At 35.5% G+C, this 19,481-nt stretch overlaps 1 protein-coding gene across 2 annotated transcripts in view; it reads left to right on the top strand.

Moving 5' to 3' along the window:
• Positions 1-19,481, top strand: part of TUSC3 (tumor suppressor candidate 3) — a 191,850-nt gene that overhangs the window by 95,933 nt on the left and 76,436 nt on the right. For both annotated transcript variants that reach the window (XM_047771894.1, XM_047771893.1), the window contains one exon: positions 14,461-14,550. In XM_047771894.1, the coding sequence (XP_047627850.1) occupies positions 14,461-14,550 (90 nt within the window). The remainder of the gene's footprint in view (positions 1-14,460; positions 14,551-19,481) is intronic.

Raw genomic sequence — 19,481 nt, 5'->3', positions numbered from 1 at the left:
GGTGAAACTCACTTCTTAGTAAAGAACCAAACTACATACAATTTAGCAGTTGTGTTTTCTTATCATTGAACCTATACGGAAGTACCTCTGGGATTAAGAGTCCTTACTTCAGGGCAGACTGTATTCTATGACTGGTGGATTTTTGTTCTTTGGGTTTTTTTTCTTTTTCATTATCATATTCATTTTACTGTATATGACTCACAGAAAGTATATACTGGGGAGAGGAAGCTATTCATAGTGCTTTAGGGATAGGATAGAGACAAAGCTTGCAATTTCCTGGCATAGAGGAACTAACATACGTAAATGTTAAAACATCTCCAGAATATACCAAAAACCCACACAACACAACAGCAAAAAAAAAACAAAAACAAAAAAACAAACAACCCAAGTGAAAAATGGGCGGAAGACCTAAATAGACATTTCTCCTACAAAGATATACGGATGGCCATCAGGCATATGAAAAAATGTTCAACATCACTAATTATAACTGCTATGAGGTACCACCTCACAACAGTCAGAATGGCCCTCATTAACTAGTCAATAAATAACAAAAACAGGAGAGGGTGTAGAGAAAAGTTACCCTCCTTCAGTGTTGGTAGGAATATAAATTGATACAACCACTGTGGAAAACAGTGTGGAAGTACCTCAGAAAACTAAATATAAAACTTCCTTATGATCTAGCAGTCCCACTCCTGGGCCTATATGCAGACAAAACATGAATTCAAAAAGATACATGCACCCCTATGTTCATTGCAGCGCTATTCACAATAGCCAAAACATGGATACAACCTAAATGTCTATCAACAGATGAATGGATTAAGAAGATAGGTATGTGTGTGTATATATATATACAAACTACTCAGCCATAAAAAGGACAAAGGATGCCATTTGCAGCAATATGGCTGGAACTAGAGATTCTCATACTAAGTGAAGTAAGAAAGAGAAAGACAAATACCATATGATATCACCTATTTGTAGAATCTAAAATATGACACAGATGATCCTATCTACAAAACAAAAACAGATCATTGCCAAGGAGGGCCAACTAGTGGTTGCCATGGGGGAGTGGGAGGGCGTGGGATGGACAGGGAGTTTGGGGTTGGTGGTTGCAAACTGTTACATGTGGAATGGATGGGCACTGGGGTCCTACTCTGCAGCACTGGGCCACGTTGCTGTACAACAGAAATTGAAGAAACATTGTAAATCGGCTATGTATATTTTTTTTGAAAAAAAAAAAAAAAAAACACAGATGTTAGAGCTTCCTGGTTTTGAGTTTTAAAAAAATAAGTAAGGGAGTATTTATAAATTCTTCCTCGTTTCATGCTTCCTAAGGGGGAAAAATGCTTGTTAACTACTATTTAATGGTGCTGATGATTGTTCACGGAGCTGAATATGCGTTGGCTATAGTTTGGTGTCACTCTGCTTTCCAAACTCCCTTCATCCCCTAAAGATGGAGGATGATGGAAAATAAGCATGCACATTACCTGCTTCATGGTGAGGTTAAAATAGAGTGGATGTGTAAAATATTGAACTGCATCAGTATATAACTTCAGAGAAAATGTAGAATAGATATATATAGTTTATGGTTTTCATAAAGAAATGTCGACTTGGAATATCAAAGTGAGTTAAAAATGTTACGTTTTGTAGCCCTTAATGCAGTTCTTCATGGCAACCTAAATCTTTGCAGTGATGGCTGTCATTTCAGAGCAGCAGTATTAGTGTGCTGAGTAGTTAATCATTTCAAAACACTTGCACACAAAATCCTAAGAATCTGCGATTAAAATCATGAAAGATAAAACATTATTCAATAACCCAAACCTTATTATCACAGTAAATCTCAGTTGGATAGAAGCTGTTTTCTGCCTTTTAACACTGATACTTTGTACTGTAGGATGATGCATATACCTTAATGTTTCTTCTGTCTCAAAGAAATTATATCAGTTTTATTATGTAAATTTTATTTATAAATCAGAAAAGCTCAAGATTAATATAAATTATTACGCAGTGCCCACAACTCACAAAAGGTTATTTGGCATTTACACATTGTGAGGTATCAATAAAAATGTATTTTTTGTGACCATTCTACAACTACAGGGCAGATCTGACTTCAAATGGAATAAAATAAACTCCTTTTTATGTCACATGTAATATCATACAGGTACTATCTCTGTGGCATACGGTTTTGCTCTGGAGTGAGAAGAAAATAATTGCTGTTAATGTTTTTTCCAGTAAAGTAACTTTCAACAGACAACTTTTCACATCAGGCAGTTGATTCATTTGGCCATCCGAAGATGGGTATTCTGTTTAAAAATAAGTAATTTCTATAATAGTCAAATATATATTTTAGTAAGTATGAGGAGTATGGCAACAATATAATAGAATGAATTATATTCCATTCCATTTAGAGTATACTTTTTAGAGTATACTTTTCTTAGTAAATCTAGCTCTTAATTTTCTCTAAAAAGGATAGGTAACAGACTCAATAAACTTGAACATTTAAAAATTATTTGTAAATGGACAGACCTGCTTTTTTTTTTAACATTTGAATGTGGTTTCCTGAGATTTTTGCTTTTTAATTATGAAAATCCAGTACATGGAGTGACCAACGCACTTCAGTATTCCATGCCACTGCTAATTTCTTCTTAATCCAACTCAATAATGGTTATAAATACTGTTTGTCAAAACAGCTATCCTTAGTGTGTAATTCCTTTCCATAGCATTAAATATTTACTCTTAAGAGGCTTTTCTTGGCAGTTGAAAGGACCATAAAGAAACCTCCTTCCTTTTTCCTTAAAAATGAAACATATAGATTGAGTGATATGAAATAATGATCATGTAATATAATCTTATAAATTTGCTATCAACAATTCACTTGTGAGCAGGAAAAATGAATAGTGTAAATCTCCTGACGCAGTTGTCTGTAGATACTCTGGTCATTTACATCACCTATTTAATAAGTAAATAGATAAATCATTAAGTTATTTCTAATGTAATAACATTTTAAAGACATGGACTATACAAAGGATTGTATAAAATGTAGATACAATATTTATTTTTTTCTGTACAGTTGGTATTTAATGTTTCAACTTCACTAATAGCTTGGTCTTTTTAAAATTTTATGTTTTACAGATGAAAACTATTTTTTCAAAGCTATATCAACTGCACAGTGTACATCTATGAAACAAATTTAAATCCAAGAGTTGAAAGCATGATTTTTTTAAATTTTTTTAAATGTGAAACTATGTTTCCCCAAACTAAATCTCCAATGAAATCTCATTGTGTAGAATAGTTAAAAGCACAATTGCTGTAGTTGATTTTGGCATCAAATCAGTGAATGTAATACATCATATTAACAAAATGAAGAATAAAAATAAGAGCATCTCAAGAGATGCAGAAAAAACATTTGACAAAAAATTCAACATCCATTTTTTCATAAGATTTATCTTACTGTACAGCATGGTGACCCAGTTACACATACATGTATACATTCTTTTGTTCTCATATTATCATGCTCCATCATAACTGACTAGACATAGTTTCCAGTGCTACACAGCAGGATCTCATTGCTAATCCATTCCAAAGGCATCTGTTAACCCCAAGCACCCCATCCATCCCACTCCCTCCTGCTCTCCCTTGGCCACCATGAGTCTATTCTCCAAGTCTATGATTTTCTTTTCAGTGGAAAGTTTCATTTGTGCCGTATATTAGATTCCAGATATGTTTTTAAAAATTCCATTTACAATTATCAAAAAAAAAAAACCCTGAGAAATAGAAGAAATAATGCTATAGTTTGTATGGAACCACAAAAGACCCTGAAGAGACAAAGCAATCTTGAGAGCAAAATTGGAAGCATCATGATCCCAGATTTCAAAGTTTACTATAATCAAAACAGTATGGTATTGGAATTAAAAATGGGCACATAGTAAGTGGAACAGAATAGAAAAAACACACATATCACAGAGGAGCCAAACATAGGCGTTGGAGAAAGGACAGTCTCTTCAATGCATGGTGTTGGGAAAGCTGCACAGCCACATGAGAAGCACTCCTCTCTCATCCCATACACAAAAATTAACTCAGAATGGATAAAAGACTTGAGTGTAAGACCTGAAACCATAAAACTCCCAGACGAAAACCTAGGTGGTAAGTTCTTTGATATTGTTCATGGTGATAATTTTTTGTATTTGACATAAAAAGCCAAGACAAAAAAAAAGGCAAAAATGAACAAGTGGAATTATATCAACCTAAAAAGCATCTGCACAGCAAAGGAAACCAACAAAATGAAAAGGCAGCTTACTGAATAGGAGAAAATATTTGCAATTCATATATATGATAAGCGGTTAACATCCAAAATATATAAAGAACTCATACAACTCAATAGCAAAAACAATTCAATTCAAAAATAGGTGCAGGGTCTGAATAGACATTTTTCTAAAGAGAGATACATGTGTGAAAAGATGCTCAATATTACTAATCATCAGGGAAATGAAAATAAAAACCACATGAGATATCACTTCATACCTGTCAGAAGTTATTATTAAAAAGTCAAGGAACAACAGGTGTTGGCAAGGATATGGAGAAAAGAGAATCCTCATGCATTGTTGGTGAGAATATAAATTGGCATAGCCACTGTGGAAAAGAGTATGGAAGTTCCTCAAAAAATTAAAAATAGAGCCACTATATAATCCAGAAATTCCACTTCTAGATATGTATTCAAAGAAAACAAAAGCACTAATTCAGAAAATATATGCACTGCTATGGTCACTGCAGCATTATTTACAATAGCCAAGATATGCAAACAACCCAAGTGTCCATCAGTAAATGAATGTATGAAGACTTTCTGGTATATACAGTGAATATTACTAAAGCCATTACAAAATGAGATCTCAGAGTTCCCTTTGTGGCTCAGAGGAAGGAACCCACCTAGTATCCATGAGGTTGTGGGTTCAATTCCTGGCCTCGCTCAGTGGGTTAAAGATCTGGCATTGTTGTGTCTGTGGCATAGGCCAGCAGCTGCAGTTCCAATTCGACCTCTAGCCTGGGAACTTGCATATGCCGCAGGTGTGGCACTAAAAAGCAGAAACAAAAACAAAAAATAAAATAAAATCTTGTTACTTGTGACAACATGGATGGACCTTGAGGGCATTATGCTACTATACAAAGTTAAATGAGTCAACAGAGAAAGACTTAAACGTGCAGTTTAACCTGTAACCCGTGTTGGTTAAAAGAATATGTTTATGTAAAAATTAACTGAACTCTACTCTTATGAATCATGTCCTGTTTTACATGAATATTTTTTAGTAAATAGCTACAAAAGTAAAATTGTAGTTAAATTAGTTATAAAAATTTAAATTTTCAGATTAATGAGATCACTGAAGTACTGGACATTTCAATAGTTAAAACCAAAAATGGAAATATCAATTATACTCTTTAGAGAAAGTGTTTTTTTCATTAACATAGGCCACTTTGCATTTTAGAAGTTTATGTTTATTTAGTATTTTGTTATGTTTTGAAAAGTGCCACAGCTCTGTGTATGATTATAAATACAGTAAATACATCTGTTACTATTTGAAAATGACTTAGCAGACAGAGTAAACATGTTTAAACCTGCTTTCGTTTTATTTAACCATTTCTTGGAATCTTGAATAAATCATGTTTTGAGATGAATTTAAAAATTCTACAACAAATCACAGATAGTATAGCTATTGCTATTTAGTTTTAATATCTCATTTTAAAATTTGAACATTTTCCCTTATGTGTAAGTAAAATTTGTAACATTGTAATATGTATGTTCTCTTATTAATATATTAAATCACCAAACCTAGTATGGATCTAGTAACTACCGTAATTTTGAAGTGGTTATGAGAATAAACAATATTTTGGGATATCTACTATAACTGTTATTTCCCCATTGACAAAAATCACAGGTACTGCTAAAACTATTGTGATCTGTCAACTACTTTCATAGTTGAAGGAAATTATATACTTATTGAAAATGAAGGTTTGTTTTTATCCCATTTAAGTACACAGATCTCCTTCCACCACTGCATTATGTGCATGGGCCCCTTGGAGTCTGTGCTGCTCTATTATTTGAACTATTTCTACCCTTGTCTAAGACTAACACTCTCTCTGTGTACTAGATTTTATCCTTTCTCATCTGTTCAGTGACAGTGCTGCAACAATTTTCCCCTCTTTCACTGTCATCCTGATTTTTTTCTTTCATTACTTTTATTCTTCTTAGCAATTCAGATACTTACTTATTTATCCTAAAGGGACACACTGCTTTCTCTTCCAGATGTTCTATTTACCTGATCCCTTTTACAGCAAAATTAAACAGCTGTCTACATTGTTTCCTTCTTTTCTGATAAGGCGTTTACCCCACTCGTCCACTGAAAATGTTCTTGTCAAGGGCACAAATATTTTCTGGGGAAATAAATTCAAATTTAGTTCTGGGTCTTCATATCATTGATCTCTTGTGAGACTGAATATAACTGATCTCCTCATCCAGAATCACTTTCTTCACTTGTCTTCCAGGAGGCCACATCTATACTTTCCCTTACTACTGTAATTGTTCCTTCTTAATCGTCTTCGCTCATTCACTTTTTTATCTACTACACTTCTTATTTTAGAGTGACCGGGGGTTTGGATTTTGGTCATCTTCTCTACCTATATTTATTTCCTTAGTGTCCAGCTTTAAAGCTTTAAATACATTATTGAATCCCAAATTTTATCTTGGGGCCAATTCTTCTCCATAAACTCCAGACTGATAATTCCAGTTTGCTTATACTATACCTATACCTGGAAGTTTATCAGGTTTCTCAGAATGAACAGGTACAGAGGTACAGAACAGACTCCTCAGTCCCCAAACCTAATTTTCCCATAGCCTTTGACTTCTCAGTTAATAGCAACTTTTTTTTTCTCGATTATTGAAGTTGAAAACCTTGTAGTCTTCTTTCACCACTTCTTTCTTCCCTTTTCCTAACCTTTCAGAAAATCTCATTGACTCTTCCTTCAAAATATTTCCACATTCCCAACTATTTCTCACTGTACCTACTACCTTTGTTTAAGCTCTCATTATTTCTTAATCCACTTTTGCAGCAGCCTTTTAACTAGTTCCTGGTTCCACCTTTATCTAACCTATGAGGATCTGGGCTCTAGCCCTGCCTTGTTACTCTACCAACCTTATCCATTTTTTTGCTACTCGTCAGCTGTCCTTCAGTCCTCTTGACTTCTTTACTCATTTTTTCTAAAACATGCCAGACATTCTCCTTCAGTAGAGCCTGGTTCATGGGCTGTTCCCTCTTCCCTAGATACTTACATGGCTTGTAGACATTGTCTTCAGATCTCTGCCAAAAATGCCACTCGTTATTAGATTGCAGCCCTTCTCTCATGATGTTTTCCACCTTCCCTGTTTTACTTTTCAACACACTTACCGTTGCCTAAGATTTGCATTTCTATTGAATATACTCCAGCTCAAAGAGTCCTTACTTCATTGTATCCAGTCTTGTTAGTACAAGTCCATCAAAGGCATTCCTCATTTCTGTTGCAGTGTTTTTTGATTGCTAATATTTGTTTTTTTTTTCCTCAGAATTTCCATTTGTGCCTACCTTACCCATCCATTTTTGCATGTTGTCCACTTTTTCCATTAAAGCTATTAGAACATATTGTAGGATAATGTGAGAAAAAGAGTGTGTATATATATATATATATATATATATATATATATATATAACTGGGTCACTTTGCTGTACAGCATAAATTGACAGAACATCATGAATCAATTATAATAAAATTTTTAAAAAGCTGTTACCATTTTAATTGTAATAATTTTAAATTGCTTGTCCAATAATTTCAGTATTCTTGCCACATCTGACTTAGTTCTGAAAGCTTCTCTATCTTTGCAAACTGCATTCTTCCCCCTTTCGAATGTCTTACTTTGGTGAAAGCGGGACTCGATGTCCTGGGTCAAAGGAACTATAGTCAATAAGCCTTTAGTGATGTGATGGTGAGGTGAGGAGGAGAGATAGGTTCTTTAGGGTTAGGGCTCAGGCTTTTGGGGCCCCTGGGCCCCTGGGCCCCTGGACCGTGGACTTCACAGGAGTTGCCCAGTGTTGCCCCTCCCTTATGTGGGGTTAGGATGAAGCTAGAGATGAAGGTATCCCTTTCTCCAGGTTAGGTATGTTTTGATATCCTCCAAATAGGTTAGGGTCTGGTAAAATGTTTTCTTCTGAGGACAGACCTTTTTAGGAGCAGAATACTCTTCTATATTTCAAAATTGTCCTTTTTCCCTCCCCTAGAGAAGCACAGGGGAATTTTCTTACTTTCACGTGAGGCGCTAATAGAGCTCTTGGAGGTAAAACTCGCAAAATGTGGGGGCTCCTCGGTTATGGCTGCCCACTCCCCGAGTTTTTACCTCTCAGAGTTGTCCCTGTCTATCAATTACAGTTTTGGATTTTCTAACCAGTACTGGTTCTTGGGAGCTTTCTACTTCAGTAAATTGGGGTTTTCTGTCTTTTTCTGTCTGCTTCTCCAATGCTTGGAGCAGTGACCTTAGCACTCAGCATTAAAAAAAAAAAAAAAAACCTTAAAAAATCAACACACTTACCATTGCCTATCATATATATATATATATATATATATATATATAAATTTTTACGATTTCCCTCCCCATAGCAGGTAAGCTCCGTAATCACAGTTCCCCACTTATGTTTTTGTTCATTATTTGATTCTCAGCTTCTGAAATAGTTCTTGAACATCTAGTAGGCTCTCAGTATATAAATGTTGAATGAATGAATGAATGAATGAAGTACCTACCTAGTTTTCATGGCTCAGAGCACATGTCACTAATAGAAGATTTCCACCTAAGGATAGGGACCATCTTTTTATTTATTTTTACATTCCTAGTGTCTAGTAAATACCAGGTATGCTCAATAAATAATTGTCAAACAAATAAAATAAGCTAGAAGGGCTTTATGGAGAATGATATGTAGACCACGAGTGAACTTCTGGGTGGTGTAGAGAGGGTTTGCTAGGTAGGAGTACTGAGCATGAGTGGTATTTACACGATATAGATGTAGGCCCTGCCTCATGGATGGAGTGGGTGAAGTAAGAAGAGTGACCTGGGTGAAACTTACAGTGCCAGTTAAGGAGGGTTGGGACCAAATGGTGGCGGGCTTTGGAATCATATTAAATATTTCTTGAGTTTACTTTGTATATCATACAGTTATAAGTGTGCTACATGGACTAATTTACTAAAACCTCAGTAGCTTAAAATGGATGATACTGATATTATCCTTATAGACAGGAAATTAAGGCCCAGAATGATGAACTTCTCCATGGTAGCACAGGTGCCTGAAACTCAAGGGTTCTAATTTGAGAGCCTCTGTCCTTCCCCACTATGATATACTCTGGGCAAAATACTTTAAACATAAGAACTTATTCAAAAACATGAAACAGACTCAAAGATTTTGATACCAAACCTTGGGGGGGGGGTCCAAAGGGGAAGCACTGGAAGGAGGGGTGGACTGGGAGATTGAGATTGGCATATATACATTACTATGTATGGAATTGATCAGTAACAAGGACCTACTATATAGCTCAGGGAAATGTATCCAATACTCTGTGATTGGCCCATATGGGGAAAGAATCTGAAAAAGAATGGATATATATGTATATGTTTGGCTGATTCACATTGCTGTACACCTAAAACTGTAATGACCTACACTCCATAAAAGTTATTTTTAAAAAATAAGTAAATCACATAATAGTGGTGTCTCTTAAGAATGTTGAGGGTCCTTAGATAGATACTACTGTCTCTTGGCTACTTTAGTCTGTTGAATAATTTAGTATCTCTAAAGAATAATCAAGGAAAAAAGAAGTCTTGTCAGGTCGTTTAGTATTAGTTCTTTCCCCAGCATTTGGCAATTTTTGACCACCACATCCTTTTCAAAAATTCTGTTCTTGGCTTCTGTTGTAATGTATCTACTGTCTTCATCTCCTTCCTGATTTCCGTGTCCCAGGCTTCTTTGCAGGCTCCTATTTATGAGTTTATGAGCTTACCAGTTTCTGTCACAATTCTTTTCTATGTCTCTAGGTCGTCTTTGCACCTCACCCTGCCTACTCTTCTTGGGTAATTTCATCCATTCCCATGACTTTAGTAAGCACCTATGTGCTAACAATTCCCCTATGTGTTTTTTTTTCCCCTACACCTGTCATTAGATCATATATGTAAATGTCTCTTAGAAGTCTAACTCTCCAAAGATTTTTTGTAATGAAAATGTTTAATTTTTTATATAATGATTTTTATTTTTTTCCATTATAGCTGGTTTACAGTGTTCTGTCAATTTTCTGCTGTATAGCACGGTGACCCAGTTACACATACATGTATACATTCTTTTTTCTCACATTATCATGCTCCATCATAAGTGACTAGACATAGTTCCCAGTGCTACACAGCAGGATCTCATTGCTAATCCATTCCAAAGGCAATAGTCTGTATCAACCCCAAGTACCCCATCCATCCCACTCCCTCCCCCTCCCCCTTGGCAACCACAAGTCTATTCTCCAAGTCCATGAGTTTATTTTCTGTGGAAAGTTTCATTTGTGCCATATGCTAGATTCCAGATATAAGTGATATAGTATTTGTCTTTCTCTTTCTGAGAACACACCCTCACACCATGCACAAAATAACCTCACAATGGCTGAAAGACTTAAATATAAGACACCATAAAACTCCTGGAAGAGAACATAGGCAAAACATTCTCTGACATCAGCCTTACAAATGTTTTCTCAGGTCATCTCCCAAAGCAACAGAAATAAAAGCAAAAATAAACTAATGGGACCTAATCAAACTGACAAGCTTTTGCACAGCAAAGGAAACCAAAAAGAAAACAAAAAGACAACTTACAGAATGGGAGAAAATAGTTTCAAATGATGCAACCGACAAGGGGTTAATCTCTAAAATATACAAGCAGCTTATGCAACTCAACAGCAAAAACGCCAACAACCCAATGGAAAAATGAGCTAAAGGCCTGAATAGACATTTCTCCAAGGAAGATATACAGATGGCCAGCAAGCACATGAAAAAATGCTCAACATCCCTGATTATTAGAGAAATGCAAATCAAAGCTACTGTGTGATACCACCTCATACCAGTTAGAATAGCCATCATTAATAAGTCCACAAATAACAAATGCTGGAGGGGGTGTGGAGAAAAGGGAACCCTGAAAAGATGTTTAGATATGGATGTTTTAAAAGTACATAAGCGTCAACCCATTTAAAAATTTACTCCAAATCTTTGTGAACTTCTTTGCTTTCACCCTCACATGTTTCTGCCTTGTTCTATATTAATTGGCTGGCAACACAAACCATATACACGGTTGCTCAAATCAGAAACCCAGAGGTTAATTTTGACTGTCTTCTATTACAGCAGTCACCATCTATTGATTCCACTTCTTGAATATTCTTCCTATGTGTCTATGTCTCTCAGTTTTGTCACTTCCATTGAATTGGCCGCAATAGTCTCTTGAACATTTCTATGAATCAGCCTCCAAACTGATTTCTATGCCTCAAGTTATACTTTTCTCCAGTCTGTTCTGTTCTCCATGCTGTGGCTAGTACCATCTTGCGGGGAGCCGAGAAAATGCAGGGAGTCAAAACAAGGACCTTGCCTGATGGCAAAAAAAACCTGAGGGCAGGTTCCTAACCAAGGAAGGGAGCTCACCTGAATGGTACATGCTGAAGGTGTGCCTCTGGACAGGATAAAAGCCTACCTGAATGGTACATGCCAAACGTGGGCCTCTGGACCGGATAATAGCCTGCCTAAATGGTACATGCCGAAGGTGGGATTCTAGTCAGGATAAAAGCCTGCCTGTACGGTACAAGCTGAGGGCAGGCCTCAAGTTATAAGGCTCTCATTTTGATGTTTATGGAGAAGAATTGGGGCTTTCCTGGGAAAACAATTTCCATGTTTGCCCTGGAGAACATGGATTGTTTCTCGGGTGACCTAGTCTTTCCTGTTGTTTTATTTGTTATTGTTTTCCTCAGTCTTTCCTGATTCTTTACTTATTATTCTTATTTTCCATTCTTATTTTCCTGTGGTGATTTGTGATTTAACAAAGTTACAACAATAATATAATAAAAATTTCATCCTGAAGGACTTTTCCCTATTCATATCCAACTTAATTAATATATAGTGTTTATCTATTAACTAGTTACAGTAAACTTTAGAGTTAGGATTTTAATGAGGTTTATAGAAGTTAGACATATATTATTCTTGATCAAAAGAAACCCAGCTGTGAGTTTTGTCCTTGATTTTAGAAGCTTCTAAGCGGTAGCTAATTAAGTTGATTTATATTTTCTCATACTGTCTTCCTGCCATAACGCTTAAAGATATACATTAGTCTAAAAACAAGATTTGTAAATGCCAGATTTTTGTGTCTGTAACCTCTTCAGCTTGTGGAAATTGGCTGGCCATGAGATGGTTTGTGCTGAGTCTCCTCTTTCCCACATGATATGCTGCACCTGTTTGTCCTTGAATTGTACTCATTAAATTTAGTTAAGTTGAAGATTTAAAAATGTGATGTATTGCTACTGTACCGTGTGAGCAAAAACAAAGCTTAATAGTTAACCAATGTACTTTTAACACTATGATGTAATCTGTAGTGAAAAACTGTCAATATAATCAACCACTTATGCTAATAAAATTTGAGCAGTCCAGCGCCCTGAAAGAAGGGACAAAGAGGCTGTCTCTGTATTGTACATTTTCGCCAACGCCGTCCATCTCCAATTGGGAAAAAGTGTATACTCCCTGGCCGCTGGAGCTGGCCTCCGGCACCATCTTTCTAAAATACACACTTGATCATGCGTTTTTTCCACCACCATTGGAAATAGGAGTATCAATTGAAGCAGTAAAAGACAGAGGAGGAATGGGCAGACAGGTAAAAGTAATATACAGAATACATATATTTTCAGCACTGATTTAGTGACTATGAAGGTTAGGGTCCAAGAAAGGTAGAATTCTCATATAACCAAGTGTCAACTAAAAAGAAAAATGCCACCTGTTTATACTATAAAGGTGTTAATTGAATAGATATATCTTTTCTTGGATTTTAAAGTATACCTTTCACACTATTATAATCTATCTAGAGAATAATTAACTTTAATATATTCTCTGAATCACTGACATGCTACTCATGTGAATTAGATATACAATTTATTTTTCTCACGTAACAATTATACCCTTTAAAATGATTTCTTAGATGGTACATCATTCTCTCTGTCACTCTGGGCCTAATATTCTAGCTAAGTTTAATGTGCAAATGTTTGGTAAAGTCTTAACTTTCAGAAAACATCTCCAATCTAGGCAAATATATGTATAAGTAAAATCTGGCTTTTAAGAAGTTTGTGTTAATTTCAGAGGTATTGTCAAGGAAGTGGGGGAAAGGATTCAGATTAATGTCTGTAATCCTGTTATTTTCATTTTCTTTTGAAAGGTTATGACTCCCAAGAAGTTATAATATGTATGGGCAGATTTATTCTCTGTGTTAAAAAATCCTTCATAAATTACCCTTCCCTACTGTAGCTTACCCTTTTTGTATCTTCTTTTCTTCTTTAAAAATTGTGCAAATCTAACATGTTTAGATTCCCCGTCACGTTGCTTTTTCTGACTTTGAATCTTTGCTGATATAACTACCTACCGGAGGCAGATAGCTCAAATAAAAAGTGAGCTGGGAGTTCCCGTCGTGGCGCAGTGGTTAACGAATCCGACTAGGAACCATGAGATTGCAGGTTCGACCCCTGCCCTTGCTCAGTGGGTTAACGATCCAGCGTTGCCGTGAGCTGTGGTGTAGGTTGTAGATGTGGCTCAGATCCCACGTTGCTGTGGGCTGGTGGCTACAGCTCCGATTCCACCCCTAGCCTGGGAACCTCCGTATGCCGAGGGAGCGGCCCAAGAAATAGCAAAAAGACCAAAAAAAAAAAAAAAGTGAGCAGGACATGTTATGACACAGTTGGAAGTATTAGACCTGAAGACACATTTCAGTCTAAAGATGTGCAGGTTTGTAAATTTAAGCATATTACATGATTTAAGCAAAACATGTAGCACAAGTATGGTTTTTATGAATTAATCCTGGCTGTATCTAAAACAGTTTCATCTATGCTTTTGACTGGCTCTGGTTAGGACATATCAGATTGTCTCGCCTTGCCAGCTGCCTTACATATGTTACCCAGTTTAATCATTAACATATGTCCAGCATAGTTGGTCTCCTGATTTAATAGATATCAAATCTGAGAAGCAGGAAGAATAAGTGACTTACACCAGGTCTCATTGTTAGTAAATGAAAGTTGTTTTAATGGATGAACTGATACATGATTTTAGAAAGATAGTTTCATGACTATTTTATTTAAGCAGTATTCTGGTATTTTTTGGTTTACATGCTATAATATTGTGTCCTTTTTTTTCAGTGTATAGTTTTTGCTATGACTTCTGGCCAGATGTGGAATCATATCCGTGGACCTCCATATGCTCATAAAAACCCACACAATGGACAAGTGGTAAGTTCATATTCTAAGCATCAATATTGTAATCTTTAATCCTGTTTACATAGGAATCAGAAGTTGTGTTTACTACTTAGTATGAAAGGATTCTATTTCTAAATCTAAATGTGTGTTCTTTTGCTTCTCATTTACTGCCTCTCCCATGTACATAATGTACACATGCACATTTTTTTTTTAGGGTGGAGACTGCTTTAGTGTGGATTGAAGAAAAGTGAGTGTACCTACCATACCAAACATACACACATAAATCATTTTTTCAACTTTGTATACCGCTATGGCAAGAATATGTATGTAATGCCAAAGGAAAAAATAGGAACAGTTTATAGCCAATGTCCCATCAGTTGTAAATTTAATTGGTTCAGAAGAGTTCACTAAAATATCAAGAACCTGGTGGTCATTGTATTAGGATGCCAGGAACTGTTTACCACAAAGTTAAAGTGAAATTGGTATGTAGTTAAATCAGTAGCAAAGTTTACATTAGTAACTGCTACCATTGCCTTCCCTTTCCTTTTAGTGGGTGGGAAATATTATAATAGATCAACTTTACAAAATTCTATCTTTGATTTAGGAGTAGGTAGGCAAAGGTTAATAACTTGTTTTAAAGTGTGCCTTTTTTTCTCTGTTTCTTTTGGAAAATACATGGATTTTGAGGGAAAGAAAAGTATGACATTCCTCATGTACTCCTCACCAAACATAATCAGTTACCAGTTCATAAACAATCTTTTTTCATCTATTCTCCCACCTCATTCTCTTTACCTGCTGTTGGATTCTTTTTGAAATAACTGCCTAATATAATTTCATTTCATACATAAATATTTCAGTAGTTAGCTCTGAAAGTTATATAAGGTCTTTCTAAAAAGTAATAACTTCACTCACACCTAAAATAGCTATGAATTCTTAATTTCTAAAATTGTGGTTCTGAATTGAATAAGGTTATCGTATGGCAAATAATGTTATAAATTCTCTATAAATATAAATGTATAATGTAATCTGATGAGACTTATTCTAGTGCTTCAGATATCTCTAATATTAAGAAGGGGTAAAGCGGGAGGGATATATTAGGAGATTGGGATTAACATACACATACTACTGTATATAAAATAGATAACCAACAGTGACCTACGGTCTAGCACAGGGAACTATACTCAATATTTTATAATAACCTGTAAGGGAAAAGGATATATATATATATCTGAGTCACTTTGCTGTATACCTGAAACTAAAATGACATTGTAAATCAATTATACTTCAGTAAAAATGAATAAAAAAGAAGAGTAAGCTAAAAAGTTATTTCTTGTTCTATTTTTTTTTTTAGGGCCACACCCATGGCATATGGAGGTTACCAGGCTACAGGTTGACTCAGAGCTGTAGCTGCTGGCCTAAGCCACAGCCACAGCAACAGAGGATCCGAGCTGTGTCTGTGACCTATACCAGAGCTCAAGGCAACACTGGATCCTTAACCCACTGATCGAGGCCAGGGATTGAACCTGCATCCTCATGGATACTAGTCAGGTTTGTTTCTGCTGAGCCACAATGGGAACTCCTATTTCTTCTTCTGAAATCATTTGCAACTTTCTTTGAACTTCACTGTGGAACTATGATATAGGGATATAATTCACATTATTTATTGCATGTTCCCTGATGGCCCAATCAGGTTTTAAGGACTGGCTAAAAATTATGAGAGTTACAGTCACTGATACTACATAATAACCAAATTTCTTCTATAGATCCCAAAGATATGGAGTCAACATTAGACTCTGGATAATCAGCTGCTATAGGAAATCAGACATGGTTTTTGCTATGTGTACTATATGTTTTTGAAATATGTCATGACTTAAAGGAGTAATTTGAGTGTCTTTAATATTCAAAATTAAATTATTTTACAGAGAAAATAATTGGAAGTAATTATCAAGCAATAAATTGTCCCCTTATCTTCAAGACTTCCTTACTATCCTATGTAAAAGTAGTCCTATTCTCAATACCCCATCCCAGTACCCATACTCACTATCTCCCTTTGCTTTTTAATTTTTTTCTCTATAGTATTTATAGCATGCTATGTAAATTTACTTACTTTGTATTAGTTTTGTCTGTCTTTTGCCAGGACCCCAATAGGATATAAGCACCTGACAGTGTGGCTTTTTATCTTTTTTGGTCCCTGATATATTCCTATCACATAGAGAAGGGTGTGATACAAAGATTTGATCACTGTTGTGTTAATGATACTTAAAAGTGTAAATTTAGGAAATCTTACAAATTTTTCAATATTGCCTTTTAATATTCTTCCAGAATAACACTCCTTAATTAAAAAACATTAAGAATTGCTTTTATGATTTGTTAAAATATATGAAAAAATAATTGACATTCTTGTGAAATGTTTTAGCTTGTCTAGTGTAGGGAAAGAAAATATAATTTTCCCTCTACTGTTCTAAGTTTTTGGTTGAGGCCCCTATAACAGAAGACAGAATAACAAGAGAAAAACAAGTAGGAGTTTACTGGCATGTATACCTCATATATACATGGGAGATATCCAGGGAAAAGTGAATAACTCTCAGAGGCAGCTTAGCACTCAGGCTTAATTACCATCTTCAGTGAAAGACAGAAAGAAAAGCATTGACGGGAAGCCAGTGATGTGGAGGTGACTAGGAAAAGCAATGTAAGCAAAAGTTAAAATTTATTATGTAGATTTCAGTTAGCAGTTATCTTCTCCATTGATGAGGGTCTAAATTTGTCTCCAGGGATTAACATTTGTCCTTCCTGATAGAGAGGGGGGATGTCTTTGTAAACTTATATCCTGTTTTTGATGGAGGAGGACAGAGTGCTTTTTTTGTGTCTGCTTCTATTCAGCTGCCTTCAGCTAAAAATAATCCTTAGGCTGAAGAGGCGTATTTTGAAGTGTCATATCCACCTGTCACTCTTCATCTTCATTGTAATCTCTATTTTCTTACCATTTCAGCCATTGTTTTGCTAAATCATGAGGCTCTAATCCTGTCACATGTGGTTTGCTGGAGTAAGCTCCAAAAAAGCTTGTGCTGATTACAGTAACCATGGCAACATGGATGCCATCTGTTGCTTACTGAATATATGCTGGGCACTAGACTTCATAAATGAGCACTTTAGACCACTAGATGAATACTCCTAAAGCATACTTTTAATATAGTTATAATGTTAATATGTGTGGACCTGAGTTATCATTTAAGTTGGAAATCTTCAATGGCGCCTGTATTACCTGCCCATTATAATTCTCCTTTTCAACCTGAGGCCTCTACTACTTAGCAGAGAAACTAGTGTTAGCTTATCTGTACTGTCCTCGCCCTTACCTATATGCTTTATTTTGCTGCTTCCATTCCCAGAACATCCTCTCTACCACATCATGCCCATCCTTCACATATCACCTAACTTGTCATCACTCTGAGATGCATTCTTTCTTAATCAGGTTAGAAATCCTTCTTCCTTTTTCATATTTATAAACATGTAGTTAGTCAAAAATCTTTGCATTCCTCTAGTATAATAAATTTTTAATATTTTGTGCATCCTGTATTAGTCAAATTCTTAACATAGGGAGTTTCTCTTGAGCTACTTTTCATCTTTACATATAGTTGGTCCTCAGTAAATGTTTTATTAAATGGTTATAAGGACTCCAGTAGGAAATTTTTGTTTCTTAATTTGGATTATCTTAATTCTTTCAATTTTTTTTTCCTCAATAGTCAGAAGAATGGGTTCCACATGTCACTGTCAATTCGGCATAAACCAATCAGTAACCTTAAAGTAACAGGAAGACTTAAGGTTCAAATTAGGTTGGAAAGCAATTTTCTATATTGACTTAGAATACTTTTTAATCCCCCTCCACACTGTTGTATTACTGTTTGTAGGCTGAGGTTGGATGGCCCTTAGGAAAGGTATTAGGATGACACAGAGGAACACATTAAGAGAATTTTCTATATTTTTAAAAGGAAATAACTTTTCGTTCATATGTGCCTATAGCCTTCAAAGTATGTACTTTAGCTTTTTAAAACCTTAGTCAAAAGTTATAGAAATGATGAATTTAAACCTATAACTAAGGTATTTAAAAAGATGGATTTTGTCCCAAACTTTTCACCCTCTTATATTTTATAAAAATACAATTTTTTTGCTATTATTTTTTAATGGCTGCACCTGTGACATATGGAAGTTCCTGGGGTAGGGGTCGAATTTTGGAGCTGCAGCTGCTGGCCTACACCACAGCTGCTGGCCTACACCACAGCTATAGCAACACAGTACTGGAGCTGCATCAGTGATCTGCACTGCAGCTGTGGCAATGCCAAGTCCTTAACCTCTGAGCTAGGCCAGCGATTGAACCTGAATCCTAACAGACACGATGTTGGGTTCTGAATCCTCTGAATCACAACAGAACTCCTATAATTTTTTCTTATGTTTAAATACAGTATTTGGATTGAAGGAAAAACTCATGAACATCTTGGAAATATAGGAACTTCTTTCTACAAAATCAAAGGTTTTAGTGTATTTTTGGCCAGAACTGTAGGTAAAGTTTTAGACTGATGTGAGATATTTATTACTAAGCAATATAGACAGTGCATTTCATCTTAAAGGGGCAGGAGGATGTTGCCCCTTCTTGTTTGGCATTTAAACATATTTTAGCAAAACCTCCCTTCCTGCTTTTTTACATGCATAATGTCAACATATACTGAAACATAAAATTGTGTTTTAAGTTTTCTTTTAATGAATTGATTTGCATAATAATGTGTTTTCATATTAGTGGAACAAAATAGAAGATTAACTTTGCTTTATAAAATGAAACAGTTACTGGTGCAGAATTATACTTTAAACAGTGACTGTCCATTAGAATAATAATAGTGAAAGGCTTTATTTATAATAGATGTGCTTAAATTTTAGGATATAACTTGAAAATTAGCACTGTCCTCCTTGGGTAA

This window comes from Phacochoerus africanus, chromosome 3, assembly GCF_016906955.1.
Source record: "Phacochoerus africanus isolate WHEZ1 chromosome 3, ROS_Pafr_v1, whole genome shotgun sequence".
In the NCBI taxonomy this organism is placed as follows: Eukaryota; Metazoa; Chordata; class Mammalia; order Artiodactyla; family Suidae; genus Phacochoerus; species Phacochoerus africanus.
The sequence above is the reverse complement of the archived record's forward strand: the minus strand, read 5'-3'. Positions and strand labels throughout refer to the sequence as shown.